General features: G+C 37.1%; 1 protein-coding gene across 1 annotated transcript; it reads right to left on the bottom strand.

The window, feature by feature from the left end:
- Window positions 1-7,236: 7,236 nt before the first annotated feature.
- LOC101153670 (vomeronasal type-1 receptor 5-like) lies at window positions 7,237-8,310 on the bottom strand. The gene is given in 1 exon segment (XM_004028712.4): window positions 7,237-8,310. A coding segment is annotated over 1 exon segment (1,074 nt).
- Between the last annotated feature and the right edge of the window lie 12,064 nt (window positions 8,311-20,374).

Raw genomic sequence — 20,374 nt, forward strand, 5'->3', positions numbered from 1 at the left:
AATAAAGGGCATTCAAATTGGAAGGAAAAAAATCGAATTATTGTTGTTTGCAGACAATATGATCTCATATTTAGAAAAACCTAAAGACTCCATCAAAAGCTGTTAGAACTGATAAATTAAGTAAAGTTGCAGAATACAAAACCACACACAAAAATCAGTAGCATATCTATATGACAACAGTGAACACTCTGAAAGAGAAATTAAGAAAGTCATCCCATTTATAGTAGCCACACATAAAATTAAATACCTTGGAATTAACCAAAAAGGTAAAATTCTTTACAATAAAAACTATAAAACACTGATGAAAGAAATTGAGGTGGACACCAAAAAAATGGAAAAATAGTCCATGTTCATGGATTAGAAGAATTAATATTGTTAAAATGTCCATGCGACCCAAAGCAATCTACAGATTCAATACAATCTCTATCAAAAAACCAATGACATTCTTCAGAGAAATAGATAAATCAATCATAAAACTTACATAGAACAATTAAAGACCCAGGATAGCCAAAGTTATCCTAAACAAAAAGAACAAAACTGGAGGGATCACATTAACTGACTTCAAATTATACTAAAGAGCTGTAATAACCAGAACAGCATGGTACTGGCATAAAAACAGACACATAGACCAGTGGAACAGAATAGAGAACTCAGAAATGAATCCACACACCTGCAGTGAACTCATTTTTAACAAAGGTGCCAAGAACATACACTGGAGAAAAGAGTCTCTTCAATCAATGGTCCTGGGAAAACTGCATATTCATATGCAGAAGGATTAAACTAGAGCCTATCTCTTGCCATGTAAAAATCAAATCAAAATGGATTGAAGACTTAAATCTAAGACCTTAAACTAAGAAACTACTATAAGAAAACATTGGGGAACTTGCAGGACATTGGTCTGGGCAAAAATACTTTTGAGTAATATCCACAAATACAGGCAACCAAAACAAAAATGGACAAGTTGTATCACATCAAGTTAAAAGGCATCTGCACAGTAATGAAAACAATCAACGAAGTGAATAGACAAATCACAGGATGGGAGAAAATATTTGCAACCTACCCATAAGACAAGGGGTTAATAACCAGCATATATAAGGAACTCAAATAACTCTAAAGGGAAAAATGCAAAATCTGATTTAAAAAAATGGGCAAAGTATTTGAATAGCCATGTGTATTAGTCTGTTCTCACATTGCTATAACAAAATACCTGAGACTGGGTAATTTATAAAGAAAAGAGGTTTAATTGGCTCACGGTTCTGCATGATATATAGAAAGCCTAGTGGCTTCTGCTTCTGGAGAGGCCTCAGGAAACTTATAATCGTGGCAGAAGGCACAAAGGGGAAGCAGGCACATCTTACATGGCTGGAGCAGGAGCAACAGAGATGGGGGAGGTGCTACACACTTTTAAACAACCAGATTAATGATAACTCACTCACTATCATGAGAATAGCACCGAGTTGATGGTGCAAACCTATTAATGAGAACTCTGCCCCCATGATCCCATCAACTCCTGCCAAGCCCCACCTCCAACATTGGGGATTACAATTCCACATGAAATTTGGGTGGGGACACAGATCCAAACCATATCACCATTTCTTAAAGGAAGACAGACAAATGGCCAACAGGTATATAAAAACGTGGTCAACATCATTGATCATTAGAGAAATGCAAATCAAAACTACAATGAGATATTTTTTCACCCCTGTTAAAATTATATATATATTTTGAGACAGAGTCTTGCTCTGTTGCCCAGGCTGGAGTACAGTGGCATGATCTTAGCTCACTGCAACCTCTGCCTCCCAGGTTCAAGTGATTCTCCTGCCTCAGCCTCCTGAGTAGCTGGGACTAAAGGTGCCCGCCACCACGGCTGGCCAATTTTTGTATTTTTAGTGGAGAGAGTGTTTCACCGTATTTGTCAGGCTGGTCTCGAACTCCTGACCTTGTGATCTGCCCACCTCGGCCTCCTAAAGTGCTGGGATTACAGGCGTGAGCCACTGCACCTAGCCAAAATTGCTTATATTTAAAACACAGGCTATAACAAATGCTGATGAGGTTGTGGAAAAAAGAGAACCCCTCGTACACTGTTGGTGAGAATGTAATTAGTACAACCACTATGGACAGCAGTTTGGATGTTCCTCAGAAAACTAAAAGTGGAGCTATTCTATGATCCAGCAATCCCACTGCTGTGTATATATTGAAAAGAAAGGAAATCAGTATATCAAAGAGGTATCTGCACTTCTAGCTACTATGGAGGCTAAGGCAGGAGAATTTCTTGAGCCCAGGAGTTCGAGGCTGCAGTGAGCTATGATCACACCACTGTACCCCAGCCTGGGTGACAGCGTGAGACCTCATCTCTAAAAAAAAATACAGAAAGTAAGTAAAAATTTATCTTTTAGTATCTAACACACTAACATGACAAACAGCAAAGTGAGAAAGATGCATTACAACACAAAAAGGTGAGAATACACAATACTTAGAAATATCCATACCCAATTATCCCCCAGCATTTTTCAGACAGCTGAAAGTCCAGTTATTGAATGTATATTTACAATATTTAAATCTATATAAATAATGCAACTAATGTATTACCACCTCAACTCAACAATGAGGACTATAAATGAATAAAAACATAGGTGTTAATTTAAAAATAAGAAATCAATAAGTTAGACACAGAAAAAATCAGAAATCATTAAAAATTCCAAACTTTTTTTGTAGAAAAAGATGTATAACTACAAAATAAACTAGTCAAAAAAATAACAGAGAAAAAATTTTTTACACAGAAATGATGTGGGGAGAAAATAAGTATCAAATAGGCAATGTTTAAAAATGTTAAGAGTGTCCTGAAATTTTAAACACCACTATAAGAAAACATGGGGAAAAGGCCCATAACACTAGACTTGGTAATTTTTTTTTTGTATAACCCCAAAAACACGACAACAAAGGCAAAAATAGACAAATGAGATTGCATCAAACTAAAAAGCTTCTGTACAGCAAATGAAACCATTAACAAAGTGAAGACATAATCCACAGAGTGATAGAAAATATTTACGAACCATACATCAGATAGGTGGCTAATATCCAAAATATGTAAGGAATTCAAACAACTTGGTTGGTGCAGTGGCTCATGCCTGTAATCCCAGCACTTTGGGAGGCCAAGGTGGGTGGATCACCTGAAGTCAGGAGTTCAAGACCAGCCTGGACAACATGGTGAAACCCCCTCTCCACTAAAAATACAAAAATTAGCCTGGTGTGATGGTGCACACCTGTAATCCCAGCTACTTGGGAGGCCGAGGCACAAGAGTCGTTTGAACCTGGGAAGCGGAGGTTGCAGTGAGCCAAGATTGCACCACTGCACTCCAGCCTGGGCAACAGAGTGAGACTCCATCTCAAAAAAAAAAAAAAATTCAAACAACTCGACAGCAAGAAAACAAAGAACCCAATTAAAAAAGAAGAAAATTACTTGAACAGATATTTCACAGAAGACGACACACAAATGACAAATAGGTTTATTTATTTTTATATTTTATTTTATTTTTATTTTATGTTATGTTATTTTTGAGACAGAGTTTTGCTCTTGTTGCCCAGGCTGGAGTGCAATGGAGGATCTCAGCTCACTGCTACCTCTGCCTCCCAGGTTCAAGCAATTCTCCTGCCTCAGCCTCCCGAGTAGCTGGGATTACAGGTGCCCGTCACCATGTCCAGCTAATTTTTAGTATTTTTAGTAAAGATGGGTGGGGTTTCACCATGTTGGCTAAGCTGGCCTTGAACTCCTGACCTCATGTGATCTGCCCCCCTCGGCCTCCCAAAGTGCTGAGATTACAGACGTGAGTCTCTGCGCCTGGCCAGTATTTGTTTTCTGATTCTGAGTTAATTCATTCAAGATGATGGCCTCCAGCTGCATCCATGTTACTGCAAGGGGCATAATTTTACTCTTTTTTGTTTGCATAGTATTCGATGGTGTACATGTACCATATTTTGTTGATCCAATCCACCATTGATGGACACTTAGGTTCATTCCATGTCTTTGCTATTGTGCATAGTGTGGTGATGAGCATACAAGTGCATGTGTCTTTTCTATAGAATGTTATATTTTCCTTTGATTGTATATCTAGTAGTGGGATTGCTGGGTTGAATAGTAGTTCTGTTTTAAGTTCTTCGAGAAATTTCCAGACTGCTTTCCACAGTGGCTGAATGAACTTACATTTCTACCAATGGTGTGCAGGCACCCCCTTTTCTCTGCAAACTCTCCAGCAACTGTTATTTTTTGACTTTTTAATAATAGCCCTTCTGACTAGTGTCAGATAGTTTGTGGTTTTAATTTACATTTTGCTGATAAGTAGTGATGAGCATTTTTATGTTTTTGGCTTATCAAATGTCTTATTTTCAGAAGCATTTATGTCCTTTGCCCATTTTTAATGGAGCTGTTTGTTTTTGGTTTATTGATTTGTTCCTTATAGATTCTGGATATTATGGACTAATCCTTATGGATTCTGGAACTTTGCCAGATGCACAGTTGGTAATTGTTTTCTCTGATTCTGTAGATAGTCTGTTTATTCTGTTGATAGTTTCTTTTGCTTTGCAGAAACTCTTTAGTTTGTAAATGGTGTATAAATTAATATATATTTAAATGTCTAGCTGAACCTACAAGATAATAGAGGGAATCCACATGGGAATAAAATAAAGATAATTCTTAAGCTTGGTTGAAATCAAACAGGGATGCCCGGGCTCCTCTGAAGGGATTGGCTGGTACCACCAATGTGAAATGTTGATTTATGTCAATTGTGTAGGTAAAGGGAAAATAACATCAATCTATTTAACCCATTGAATGAAACTGGGACACCTACACAATGCTAATACTTTCAAGGTTTTATACTTTGAGTCAAAAGAGAAGTTGGTAAGCCAGATTACACAATGGAACTATTTCTACCTTGATACTTAAACTCTGAGGGGAATAAAGGACCTGTTGGTTTTGAGTTATATTTATCTGGCATAAATAGTCAAGGAAAACCTAAACCAAGACATTAACTTGAAAATGCCACAGCTGTAGGGCATGGGGCTTTTGGAAGAAGCAAATACAAATTTTCTTTCTTTCTTTTTTTTTTTTTTTTTTGAGATAGGGGTCTCTCCATGTTGCCCAGGCTAGTATTAAACTCCTGGGCTCAAGCAGTCTTCTCACCTTAGCCTCCCGAGTTTCTAGAATTACAAATGTGTGCCACTGTGTCAAGCTTCCAAATTTTCTTTCCGGTCATCTATCACTGAGACCCTCAGCCTTCTCAAGGAACAAAATGATGTCACTTATGACAATTAAATTACAAAGTAGGCCACAAACAAGCCAGCAGAATTAATAATTATCAAAACCAGAAATTATCAGAATTATACCTTGCGATATGAGATATGAATATCAGATTAAGAGAAAACAAAAATGAATTTAAATTTGTAAAGAGTAAATAGTAGGAGACTAGAAGCATGATGTGGCATATTTGAAAAGTGACTAAATAGAACAACTGCAAACAAAGTTTTTTTAAAAATTGTGTACCCAGAATCAATGAAATGGTTAGATTGCAGTTGATACAGAATTGAAAAAAACTTTAAAAACCAAGCTATTTGGCTGAATAAGTTTCCTAGAATGTGAACTCGAAAACAAAGGAATGTAAAGTATATAAAAGAAGTTACACGATATAAGGAGTAAAACAAAAAGGTCCAATTAATTAAATTAATGAATTAATGAAGATTAATGAAGAATATTAAATAAGTGTAATATAAAAAATAGAAATATCTGTAGACAGATGCACCAGAGTGTCATAGGAATATCAACCATAAATCGATAAAAGTTAAAGTTAGCTAGGAGGAGAGGGAAATTTAAGTTACACACACACACGCACACACACACAAACAATATTGTAAATGTCTGTGTAATTTTCAAAATCAAAAATGGAAGTTGGGACTCAGGGAAATATTTGTTTGAAAGTGTGATGTGAGATTGTCAACATAAAACTGTGTACTTTAACTTTTACAAAAAGGAGAATGAAAGACATTTCAGATCATATGGCAACAGTTCGCCTAAACTGATCTTCAATAAAACAATTTTCAAATAATGTAATTCAGGAAAAAAAGAAAATGATTCCAGAAATCTGGCCTGAGATGAGAAAAAAAAGAATAGAACACAAGAAATAAAAAGCCTATGGAAGGCCAGGCGTGGTGGCTCACGCCTATAAGCCCTGCACTTTGGGAGGCCAAGGCGGGTGGATCACCTGAGATCAGGAGTTCGAGACCAGCCTGTCCAATATGATGAAACCTCGTCTCTACTAAAAATACAAAAAATTAGCTGGGCATGGTGGCAGGCGCCTGTAATTCCAGCTACTCCAGAGGCTGAGGCAGGAAAATCGCTTGAACCTGGACCTCCTTGGAGGCTAAGGTGAAAAGATTGCTTGAGCTCAGGAGTTTAATACTAACCTGGGCAACATAGAGAGACCCCTATCTCAAAAAAAAAAATAAAATTTGTATTTGCTTCTTCCAAAAGCCCCATGCCCTACAGCTGGGGCATTTTCAAATTAATGTCTTTGTTTAGGTTTTCCTTGACTGCTGGGTAAATATAACTCAAAACCAACAGATCCTCCGCTTGAAGGCAGAGGTTGCAGTGAGCCAAAATCATGCCATTGCACTCCAGCCTGGGCAACAAGAGCGAAACTCCATCTCAAAGAAAAAAAAAAAAAAAGCCTATGGACATATGATTGATGTATAAAATGTGATCAAATATCTACAAGTGCTTTTCTGCCATATTATAAAAGTTCCTAAAGCAGATGCAACAGAGATTAATAATACCCGTTAAAAATTTACACAGAGACAAAATATCATGTGACATTTAAAAACCCTAGGTGATGGCCAATTTCATTTTTAAGTCTTAATTTTCATCACTTCTTTTAAAACATTTATTCTTATTTTCTGACAACTTAGTAAGAAGATCTTAGTCCATTTACTGTTGCTTATAACACAATGCCTGAAACTGGGCAATTTCTAATGAAAAGGAATTTGCTTATTACAGTTATGGAAGGTCCAATATCTCACCAGATGATCAGAGCCTTCTTGCTGGTGGGAACTCTGTAGTGTCCTGAGGCAGCAGACGGCATCATATGGCAAGGAGGCTGAGTGGTCTCTCTTCCTCTTCTTCTAAAGCCACCAGTCCCATTCTCATGACAACCCATTAATTCATGAGTTCATGAATGGATTAACCTCTCATCACTTCTTAGTACTGCCACATTGGCGATTAAATTTCAACATGAGCTTTGGAGGAGACAAATATTTAAACCATAACATTTGCAGAGTTTTGAATATTTGGTTATCAGCATAAATTAGCATCAAAGGACTAATTGTGGCATAGCTATTGGCCACAATAACCTGGAACCACACTAGCAGAGAATCATTTATCCATGTCACACCCCTTGAAAATCAGAACATAAAGTCCACCCAATATATGAAGACAAAACTCACCAGCAGTAAGATAGTCTGGGAGGCTCTTTTCACTGGTGAGACTGGGGGACAGGCTGGCTGTGTGAAGGCACTGAGATAGCCTCTTATTGTCTGTATAAAATAATCACCATGTAGCCTCTTGAGAGGACCATGAACCCTATAAAGGTGACATCCCTCAAAGTCATTAGTGTGAAAAACAGTCTCCTGTGGGTGTAGCTCATGGGCAAAAAGGAACAGTGCTGTATGACAAACAGAAGACTGGCCCCATTTCACTGGGGGTAGCCACAGTGTACAGCAGAAGATTACACCAATGAACATGTTGAGGACCCATGAGAAAAGGAAGAATCCTAAGATGTGACTTGCAGAAGGATGTTTGAGCTTTGCCAAGGAGAAGATGCTGGGGCTGATGATGGCCTGGAGCACACTCAGGAGGCAGGGGGTGCAGATGGAGAGGCCCCTCATCACCTTGTTTAAAAAGACAATGACCTTACACCTAAGATCATCCTGAGTATTCTGTGAACCAAAGAAGTCTAAGGACACCAATATTGCCTGGGTGAAGAGCAGCAGTATGTGGATGAGAGACAGGTGACTAATTATCATGTCAATGGACTTAGACCTGTGACTGAAAACAAAGGTGAAGATGTGGAAAAGAAGAAGGATGGTGTTTGCTGAAATTCCAAAGCTGGCTTGTGGATAAAAGAAGATTTGTATGGTAATAAAACCAGGAAGTTTGATCATCTTAGACGGAAAATTAAAGCAAAGGATATCTGTGGAGAAAAGCAAGAGATCTAATGAGAATAGCATAATTTCTGCCATGTTCTCAATAATAACCAATTTCAACATCTCTATGATCTGGAATCATTAGTTTCTAAACTACAAATATAGATTAAATCTTTATTTTATTTTATTTTTGAGACAGAGTCTCTCTTTGTCACCCAGGCTGGAGTGCAGTGGTGCAAGCTTGGCTCACTGCAACCTCTGCCTCCTGGGTTCAAGTGATTCTCTGGCCTCGGCCTTCTGAGTAGCTGGGATTACAAGCATGTGCTGCCATACTCAGGTAATTTTGTATTTTTAGTAGAGATGGGGTTTCACCATGTTGGCCAGGCTGGTCTTGAACGCCTGACCTCAGGTGATCCACCTGCCTCGGCCTCCCAAAGTGCTGGGATTACAGGCATGAGCCACTGCACCTGGCCTATAGCTTAAATCTGAATCATTTATTTCTCACCATCCAAGATACAACTCAATCATGTAATTCTTTATTCTTATTTTATTTATTTATTATTAGTTATTTTTTTAAGTAGAGATGAGGTCTCACTATGTTACCCAGGCTGGTCTCAAACTCCTGAGCTCAAGTGATCCTCCTGCCTCAGTCTCCCAAAGTGCTAGGATTACAGGGATGAGCACGTCTAAGTAAAATTAAAGTACTTAGCCATTTACCCCTCGTGTGTGTGTACACATGTGCTTGTGTGTGTGTATATTTTTTACATTATTTTATTTATATTCATTAATTAACAAGTTGCACCAATAGAATATTAATGTTATAGTTACAAAATCAATATTATATATAATAAATATTTTGAGGAGTCAAAATCAGTATAAATGAATATTGCATTATTATTTTATTTCTACACAATGCATAACTTTGCATATACTTAATTTATAACTCTGTTATCGTAGGCCACGTGACAAAATTTGTGTATGAAACATACAACTTCACTAAGATTAAAAAAGGTTATTAGGGGCTGGGTGCGGTTATTAGAGGCTGGGATCACACCTGTAATCCCAGCACTTTGGGAGGCTGAGGTGGGCAGATCATGAAGTCAGGAGATCGAGACCATCCTTGCTAACACGGTGAAACCCTGTCTCTACTAAAAATACAAAAAATTAGCCGGGCGTGGTGGCGGGCACCTGTAGTCCCAGCTACTCGGGAGGCTGAGGCAGGAGAATGGCATGAACACAGGAGGCGGAGCTTGCAGTGAGCTGAGATCGCGCCACTGCACTCCAGCCTGGGTGACGGAGCAAGACTCCATCTCAAAATAATAAAAAAAAAAAGATTATTAGGAAACTTTGGAATTCATGAATGAGAACTAATTTCCAAAACCATGGCACAGACTATCACTTCTTTGGCAAGTGAATTGGATATACAGTTTAGTTCACAGTTCTATCCTATTACTAGAATGTTTATAATTCAAGGCATCTATGTCATTGTAGACATGAAGTAGGAGGAAGGAGATGGAAAATAAATTGGAGAAGTTCTACCATGAATAGAATGTAATTCTAATGGGAAACTCACATTTCAAACTTCTTTATTTTCCTGATCACTACAAAAATTATGAGAGCAAGTGTTAGGAAGGATGTGAAGAAAAGGAACAGGTTAGACTGTTGGTAGGAATGTAGATCAGTACAACAATTACGGAAAATAGAATGGAGGTTTAAATGTCCATACATACAAAACTAAAAATAAAATTACTATCTATTTCAGCATTTACCTAAAAGATTTGAAATCCCTCCCATGTTCATTACAGAACTATTCACCATAGTCAACTTATGAAATCAACCTAAGTGTCTATCAACAGACAAATGGATAAAGAAAATGTGGTATACATAAAAAATGGAGTACTATTCAGCCTTAAAATAGAAGGAAACTCTGTCATTTGTAACAATACGGATGAACCTGGAGGACATCGTGCTAAGTGAAATTAGCCAGGCACGAAAGACAAATACTTTATGTTCTCACAAAATGTAGAATCTAGAACAATTAAACTCATAGAAACAGATGGTAGGACCATGGCTATAGAAGCTGGGGTACATGGGTAAAGGAAAGATGACAGTCAAAGGGCACAAAATCTCAGTTAGATTGGGGGAATAAGGTTTTTTTAAAATGAGATTTATTGCACACTGTAGTAAATATGGTTAATAATGCATTGTAAAATTCAAAATTACTGAGTAAATTTAACATACTCTCACCATAAAAATGAAAATATTTGAGGTGATGAACATGTTAATTAGCTTGATTTAATTTTCCACATTGTCTTAATAAATTATAACATCACTTTAGACACTATAAACATATAGAATTTTAAACTGTCAATTTACATTTTTTAAATAAGTAAGACTTCTGTTGTTTAAACAATTTGCAAAGTTTATGCCCTGACTTTGTTTGCGCCCCAGGTTAGTGAAAGGGCATAGAATACATTCCCCTTTTCACATTCAAGGCCTTGAAACTGTCAGCTGAAGGAAAATGAACTATTTAAAATCTACAGTCCAGGTCTCAGGTTCATTCTAAATTCAATCTGTCCTTGTATTAGTTCATTTTGTGTTACTATAAAGGAAAACCTGAAGCTGAGTAATTTATAAAGGAAAGAGGTTTATTTTGGCTCACAGTTATGCAGGCTGTACAAGAAGCATAGTGCCAGCATCTGCTTCTGGTGAGGCCTCAGGAAGCTTCCAATCACGCTGAAAGGGGAAGGGGAGCCGGCATGCCACATGAGTGAGAGAGAAAACAAGTGAGGGAGGAGGTCCCAGACTCTAACAACCAGGTCTCATATGAACTGATTACCATAGGAAGGGCACCAAGCTATTCATGAGGAATCTGCCCCCATGACCAAAACACCTCTCACCAAGCCCCACCTCCAACACTAGGAATCACATTTCAACATGAGATATTGAGGGGACAGACATCCAAATTATATCCTTAATGTGATCAGACGGCACACATTTTCAGGGAAAGAAGGAGGACTTTTTCCACTTTTAATAAGTATAAGGAGGCTCTGAAATTTTATCCATGCATGGCTTTAAATGTAGATTTTCTCCTATTCAGATTTCCTGAGATTTTATGCTTCACTTCCTGGGAGACAGCAAAGACAAATCTTTGCCATATTGACTTTGTTCTTTTATTCATCTTACTTATGGTCCTACTATAATTTTATTATCCTTTGAAAGCAACTAATTATACAGAATATGATGGACATATCATAAACAACTCATTGTCATTTGTGGCAAATTATCTGACTTTTTTTGTGAACTGCATTTTTGATGAATGAATTATAATTTGAGACTTTGAAAGAAAGTGCATTATAAATTTACTGATAAAGTGTTTTTAACAAGAGGTAGAAAACATCTGAACTATTTACTCTTATCTATTAATACAATTAACTGAGACTGCTATAAAATATGTTCTCACTCACATCTTGAGACTTTAGATAATTAAAACAGTAAAACTGAAAGAATTTTTAATAAGATACAAAAATGAGGCCTTATATTATCTTCTAATAAAATATGAGTCACATTTCCAAGTGTAAAATCAACTAAATCACCAAGCAAAAGATGACAGTTCCAGATATATGTCAGATATATTAAAAAGGCATTGTCTAATTACAGTGATTAAAAAGATGACAAGATAGTCATCTGTTAAAATGTATTACCCTATGCAATTAAAAAGAACCAAGCACTATTATGTGACAAAATTAAAATAATCCTGCTACTTTTCTTTTTCTACATGATATCTTTAGGACATTTCAAATAAAATAAAAATACCCTAAATTTCAAAGAACTTCAAAATAAAAACTATAAAAGAAAAAGAAGTTCACTGTATTATAATAAAAGACCAATTCAGCAAGAGGATGTAACAATTTTAAATACATATGCACCTAACACTGGAGCACCCAGATATATACAGCAAACGTTATTAGACCAAAAGAGAGAGACAGACAATACTACAATAATAGAGATTTCAACACCCCACTTTCATTATTAGACAGATCTTCCATACAGAAATCAACCAAAAAATCAGACTCGATTTGCACTGTAGACCAAGAGGACCTAACACATATTTACAGAACATTTTATCCATTGGCTGCAGAATACACATTTCGTTTGCTCAGCACATGGATCATTCTCAAGGATAGGCTATATGTTAAGTCACAAAACTAGTCTTAAAACATTCAGAAGAGTTGAGATAATGTTAAGCATCTTCTCTGACCACAATGGAATAAAACAAGTAGAATTTTGAAAACTATACAAATACGTGGAAAATGAACAATATGCTCCGGAATGACAGTGGGTCAAAAAAGAAATTGTGAAGAATATTGAAAAATTTCTTAAGACAAATAATAATGGAAACACAACATACCAAAACCTGTGGGATACAACAGAAGCAGTGCTAAGAGGGAAGCTTATAGCTGTAAGTGACTGTAAGAAAAGAGAAGGAAAACTTTTAATAAAAAATTTAATGATAGATCTTAAAGAACTAGAAAAGCAGGAACAAACCAAATCCCAAATCAGTGAAACAGAAAAAAAAAGATCAGAGCAGAAATAATTAAAATTGAAATAATTAATACAATACAAAAGATGAACAAAAATGTTGTCTTTTGAAAAGTCAAACAAAATGACAGACATTTAGCCAGACAAACTAAGAAAAAAAAAAGAGAGACTATATAAATAAATAAAATCAGACATGAAAAAGGAGACATTACAAATAATTTGCAAAATTCAAAGGATCATTAGTGGCTACTATGAGAAACTATATGCCAATAAATTGGAAAATTTAGAGAAATGGACAAATTCATAGACACATACTGCCTACCAAGATTGAATAATGAAGAAATCCAAAACCTGAACAGACCAATAACAAGTAACAAAATCAAAGTCGTAATAAAAAGCCTCCCAGTAAAGAAAAGCCTGGAACCCAATGGCTTCACTGCTGAATTCTACCATTTAAAGAAGAACTAATACCAATCCTACCCAAATCCTATTTCAAACAATACAGCAGGTGGGAATACTCCCAAACTCGTTCTACGAGGCCAGTATTACACTGATACAAAAACCAAAGACACATCAAAAAAGAAAACTGCAGGCCAATATCTCTGATGATTATTGATGCAAAAACCTTCAACAAAATGCTAGCAAACTGAATACAACAATACATTAGAAAGATAATTCATCATGATCAAGTGGTATTATTCCCTAGGATGCCAGGATGGTCCAATATATGCAAATCAATCAATGTGATACATCATATCAACACAATGAAGGAAAACATAATTATTTCAATTGATACTAGAAAGCATTTGACAAAATTTAACATTCCTTCATAACTTTCAAAAAACTGGGTATAGAAGGAAGAACGTAATAAAAGCCATATGTGACAGACTCACAGCTAATATACCGAATGGAGAATAACTGAAAGCTTTTTCTCTAAGATCTGGGACACAACAAGGATGCCCACTTTCACCACTGTTATTCAATATGGTATTGGAAGCTCTAGCTAGAACAATCAGACAAAAGAAGGAAATAAAGGGCATTCAAATTGGAAAGGAAGAAATCAAATTATCCTTTTTGCAGATGATATAATCTTATGTTTGGCAAAACATAAAGACTTCACTAAAAAGTTATTATAACTGGTAAATGCAGTAAAGTTGCAGAATACAAAATCAGCATACAAAAATCAGTAGCATTTCTATGGCTGGGCGCGGTGGCTCATGCCTGTAATCCCAGCACTTTGGGAGGCCGAGGTGGGTGGATCACAAGGTCAGGAGATCGAGACCATCCTGGCTAACACGGTGAAACCCCATCTCTACTAAAAATACAAAAAAATTAGCTGAGCGTGGTGGCGGGTGCCGGCAGTCCCAGCTACTCGGGAGGCTAAGACAGCAGAATGGCGTGAACCCGGGAGGTGGAGCTTGCCATGAGCCGAGATCGCGCCACTGCACTCCATCGTGGGCAACAGAGCAAGGCTCTGTCTCCAAAAAAAATAAAATAAAATAAAATAAAAAATGAGTAGCACTTCTTTATGCCAACAGTGAACAATTTGAAAAAGAAATAAAAAATAGGAATCCCATATACAGCAGCCAGAAATAAAGTTAAATACCTAGAATTAACCAAAAAAGTGAAAGATCTGTATAATAAAAACTGTAAAACACTGATGAAAGAAATTGAAGAGGACACCAAAAAATGGAAAGATATTTCATGTTCATGTATTGGAAGAAACGATACTGTTAAAATGTTTATACTACCCAAAGCCTACAAATAAAATGCAATCCCTGTCAAAATACCAATGAAATGCTTCACAGAAATAGAAAAAACAATCCTGAAACTTATATGAAACCACAAAAGATCCAGAATAGCCAAAACTATCCTGAACGAGAAGAACAAAACTGGAGGAACCACGTTACCTGACTTCATGTTACACTACAGAGCTGTAATAACCAAAACCAGCGTGGCACTGGCATAAAGGTAGACACATAGACCAATAGAACAGAATAGAGAACTCAGAAATAATTCCACATACCTACAGTAAACTCATTTTCAACAAACATGCCAAGAATATATATACACTGGGGGAAAAGACTGTCTCTTCATTAAATGGTGCTGAGAAAACTGGATATCCATATGCAGAAGAATGGAACTAGACCCCTCTCCTTCACCATATATAAAAATAAAATGAAAATGGACTAAAGACTTAAATCTAAGACATTAAACCATGAAACTACTACCAGAAAATACTGGAGAAAATCTCCAGGACATTGATCTGGGCAAAAATGTTTTGAGCAATACCCCACTAGCACAGGTAACCAAAGCAAAAATAGACAAATGAGATCACATCAAGTTAAAAAGTTTCTGCACAGCAAATACAATCAACAAAGTTAAGAGACAACCCACAGAATAGGAAAAAATATTTGCAAACCACCTATCTGACAAGGAGTTAGTAACCGTAATCTATAAGGAGCTCAAACAACTCTATACAAAAAAAAAATCTAATAATTTGATCAAAAGATGGGCAAAAGAGTTGAATAACCATTTCTCAAAAGAAGACATACAAATGGAAAATAAGCATATGAAAAGGTGCTTGGCCGGGCGGGGTGGCTCACGCCTGTAATCCCAGCACTTTGGGAGGCCAAGGTGGGCAGATCACCAGGTCAGGAGATCGAGACCATCGTGGCTAACATGGTGAAACCCCGTCTCTCCTAAAAATACAAAAAATTATCCAGGCGTGGTGGCAGGCGCCTGTAGTCCCAGCTACTTGGGAGGCTGAGGCAGGAGAATGGCATGAACTCAGGAGGCGGAGCTTGCAGTGAGCCAAGATTGCCCCACTGCACTCCAGCCTGGGTGACAGAGCAAGACTCTGTCTCAAACAAAAAAAAAAAAAAGAAAAAGAAAAGAAAAGGTGCTCAACATCATTGATTATCAGAGAAATGGAAGACAAAACTACAGTAAGATATCATCTCACTCCCATTAAAATGGCATATATCCAAAAGACAGGCAATACAAAATGCTGGCAAGGGCATGAGAAAAGGGAACCCTTGTACACTCCAGTGGGAATATAAATTTGTACAACCATTATGGAGAATGGTTTGAAGGTTCTTCAAAAAAAACTACAAACTGAGCTAACATGTGATCCAGCCGTCCCACTGAAAGGAAGTCAGATATCAAAGGGATATCTTCAGTCCCATGTTTGTTGCAGCCCTTTAACAATAGTCAAGATTTGGAAGCAACCTAAATGTCCATCAGCAGATGAATGGATAAAGAAAATGTGGTACATATACACAATGGAGCACTATTCAGCCATCAAAAAGAATAAGATCTTTTTTAAAAAATTTTTTTATTATTATACTTTAAGTTTTAGAGTACGTGTGGACAATGTGCAGGTTAGTTACATATGTATACATGTGCCATGCTGGCGTGCTGCACCCATTAACTCGTCATTTAGCATTAGGTATATCTCCTAATGCTATCCCTCCCCTCTCTGCCCACCCCACAACAGTCCCCAGAGTGTGATGTTCCCCTTCCTGTGTCCATGTGTTCTCATTGTTCAATTCCCGCCTATGAGTGAGAACACGCGGTGTTTGGTTTTTTGTCCTTGCAATAGTTTACTGAGAATGATGATTCCAAAAAGAATAAGATCTTGTCCTTTGCAACAACATGGATGGAACTGGAGATCATTATATTAAGTGAAATGATCCAGGCACAGAAAGACAAACAATGTACATTCTCACTTATTTGTGGGATCTAAAAATGAAGACAATTAAACTCATGAAGATAGAGAGTAGAAGGATGGTTATCAGAAGCTGGGAAGGGTAGTGAGGGGTTGGGAGGGAAGTAGGGGTGGATAATGGGTACAAAAAATAGTTAGAAAGAATGAATAAGACCTACTCTTACATGGCACAACAGGGTGACTATCAGCAATAATAATTTAAATGTGCATTTAAAACTAACTAAAATAGTATAATTGGATTATTTGTAACACAAAGGATAAATTTTTGACAGGATGGCTACTCCATTCTCCATGATTTGATTATCATGCATTGCATGCTTGTACAAAACATCTTATGTTCCCCATAAATATATACACCTATTATGTACCCACAAAAATTAAAAATGGTAAAAAAATTCATTGATAACTACACTGGGGGCTCCCATGTATGTGATATTTTTTACATCATGGTGATATCAGAATTTCCTTTTTTTCTTTGATTTTGAGAGATTTTTCTTAATACTTCTAGGTGAGCTATTCTTTGGCTTGAGTTTAATTGAATATCACTGAGATTCTTATGCCTAGATGCTCATATCTTTTCCCACATTCAGAAATTTTTAACCATAATTTCTTTTTTTTTTAAGGAAGGGCCTTACTTTGTCCCCCAGGCTGGAGTACAGTGGCACAATCATAAGTCACTGCTGCCTTGACCTCCTGGGCTCAAGCAATTCTCCCACCTCAGCCCCCCAAGTAGCTGGGACTACAGGCATGCACCACTATGGCTGGCTAATTTTTAAATTTTTTTATAGATGGCTTTCACTATATTGCCTATGCCAATCTCTAACTTTTGGGCTCAAGCATTCCTCCCACCTCAGTGTCCCAAAGTGCATGAGCCTCTGCATCTGGCCTTAACCATCTTAAAAAATTTTTTTTTAATTTATTTTTTGTAGTGACAAAAATTAAATTTATTAAAATATCTTATTTAAAATTTACATTACTTATAAAATAATATAATATATAGTTATTATTTTAATAAATTTTTAACAATATATATTATAATGATATAAATTTATCAAAATTTTTATTAAAAATATATTTTTGGAGTTGCCCAGGCTGCTCTGGAGCTACTGATCTTGGATGGTCCTCATGCCTCAGCATCCCTAAGTGCTTGGATTATAGGCGTGAACCACCCTGTCTGGCCCATAATTTTTAACAGTAAGCTTTTTGTTTATTTCTCTCTTTCTCTTTTCCTTCTGAACTCCTATTATGCAAGTATTAGCTCTCTTGATAGTATACTATAGATCCTGTAGGTTTTCTTCATTCATTTTTATTCTTTTTGCTTTTTGATTCTCTCATTAGATAAATTCAAATGTTCTTTCTTCAAGCTCATGGATTATTTCTTTTGTTTAATCAAGTCTGCTATTGGAGGTTTCTATTGAATTTTTTACTTCTGTCATCTTATTCTTCCTTTCTAGGATTTCTATTTGTTTGTTTTATTGTTTCTATTTATTTTTTCAATCTTCTCTTTTTCTTTGTGTCATATTTTCCTAATTCCATTTAGTTTTCTTTTCTCTTTTTTTTAATCACTCAGTGAACTTCTTTAAGGGATTCCATTCTTAGTTCATAGATCTTCATTTTTAAACAATCTATTATTGGACCTTTATTAGTTTCTTTTGGTAGTGTCATATTTTACTGATTCTTCATAATCTTTGTGTCCTTGTGTTGGTGTCTGTCATTTTAAAACCATGGCCACATCTCCCAGTCTTCACATGTGTTCTTTCATGGGACTAGTCCTTTACTGTTTATTCTAACCTGGGTTCTGGATGGCTCAAATGGCAGTGACCATGGACAGGAGGAGGTTGCTGTCACATTCTCTCTTTGGGCTGGGTTGCGGCCTGTGCTCTGAGATCAGCTAAAGCTTCTGGCTGGGCTGTGAGGTCTGGTGAAATCAGTAGCTGGGCTCTTCAGTCAGGAGGAGCTGTGGACTGGGCTCTGCTGTCACCTTTATAAAGGAGGGTCTCAGGCTGTGGCTCCAGGCTGAGTGGTATTACTGTTTGGATCTTGCAGTTGGGCAAGGCTCAGAAATTGGGTGGAATTATTGCTCAGCCACTAGAAATGGGCAAGGAGGTACTCCAGAAATAAGAATGGTCTTGGGCTTGCCTCCTTGCCCAGGGAAATCTTACACTGTATTCAGAGACTGGGTAGCATTATTGATTGGACATTTTTAAGATTGACTGGTAGATAGGGTGAGTTTGACATTTGCTTTTCATCTATGTTATTACACACACAATATTAATATTCATACTCTTTTTTAAGTAACACTGAGAGTGGGATAATGAACATTTATATATGGAAAGCATTAGTTCTTTTTTTCGACTAGGCTTTGCTATGATGCACAGGCTGGCCTCAAATTTTTGGGCTCAAGTGATCCACCTGCCTCAGCCTCCCAAGTACCTGGGACTACAGGCATGCACCATGGCACTCAGCTGCATTAATTCTAGTCAATATTTATTTTGATGTCCAAATGTCCCCAGTTTGGGCTGGGCACGATGGTTTATGCCTGTAATTCCAGCACTTTGGGAGGCCAAGGTGGGAAGATCACTTGAGACCAGGAGTTTGAGACCAGCCTGAACAACATGGTGAAACCCCGTCTCTACAAATAAATAAATAAATACAAAAATTAGCTGGTCGTGGTGGTGCACACCTGTAATCCCAGCTACTTGGGAGACTGAGGCAGAAGAATCACTCGAACCTGGGAGGTGGTGGTTGCAGTGAGCCGAGATGGCACCACTGCACTCCAGCCAGGGCAACAGAGTGAGATTCTGTCTCAAAAAAAACAAACAAACAATAACAAAAATGTCATCCCCAATTTACCCTTGGAAGCCCCTAAATTCTGTCTTGTCTATCTTTTTGATGAAATCTCACTCATCTTGTAGTGCTTTCTTGCTTTTTGACAAAGGCCCATTTTATATATTTCCTACTCAAGACCAAGGAATCATGGTTAGGCTTATATGGAAATAGGTATTTAGAAATCAAAATCTGGCTGTAAGGGAAAGACACATACTGCATAATCTCACCTATATATGAAGGATCTAAAATGGACTCACAGAAGTTGAGAATAGAATGATGGCTGTCAAGGGCTGGATGGAGGAGGAAATGAAGAAGTAATGGTTAAATTGTACAAAGTTATAGTTATGCAAGATAAATTCTCAAGATATATAACTTAGTGTCTATAGTTAACAAAACTGTACTGTATACCTTCAATTTGCTAAGAGGGTAGATCTTATGTTAAATGTTCATAAAAAAAACACAAAACCAACCAAGCAAACAAAAAGAACAACAATAATAAAGGATGTAGAAGGTAACTTTGGGAAGTGATGTATATGTTTATGGCCATGATGGTGGTTATGGTTTTGTAGCATATACTTACCCTTAAATATGTACAACTTTTTATATGTCAGTCAAATCTTAATAAAATAGTTTTTCAAAAATCTGAATATATGGCGTGCTCATTGCTACTAGTGTCTCCTTGCCTTCACCATTTCAGTAAAGAAAGACAAGTTAAAAATAATAAGTTGGCCGGGCCCGGTGGCTCACGCCTGTAATCCCAGCACTTTGGGAGGCCGAGGCGGGCGGATCACCTCAGGTCGGTAGTTGAGACCAGCCTGACCAACACGGAGAAACCCCGTCTCTACTAAAAAAATACAAAATTAGCCGGGCATGGTTGCGCTTGCCTGTAATCCCAGCTACTCAGGAAGGCTGAGGCAGGAGAATCACGTGAACCTGGGAGGTGGAGGTTGTGGTGAGCCGAGATGGCGCCACTGCACTCCAGCCTGGGCAATGAGAGCGAAACTCCATCTCAAAAAAAACCAAACAAATAAACAGAAAAAGTAATTAGTTTATATTCCAATTTTCAGTTCTCAATGTGTTCGAGCT

The sequence above is a fragment of the Gorilla gorilla genome, chromosome 1, assembly GCF_029281585.2.
Source record: "Gorilla gorilla gorilla isolate KB3781 chromosome 1, NHGRI_mGorGor1-v2.1_pri, whole genome shotgun sequence".
In the NCBI taxonomy this organism is placed as follows: domain Eukaryota; kingdom Metazoa; phylum Chordata; class Mammalia; order Primates; family Hominidae; genus Gorilla; species Gorilla gorilla.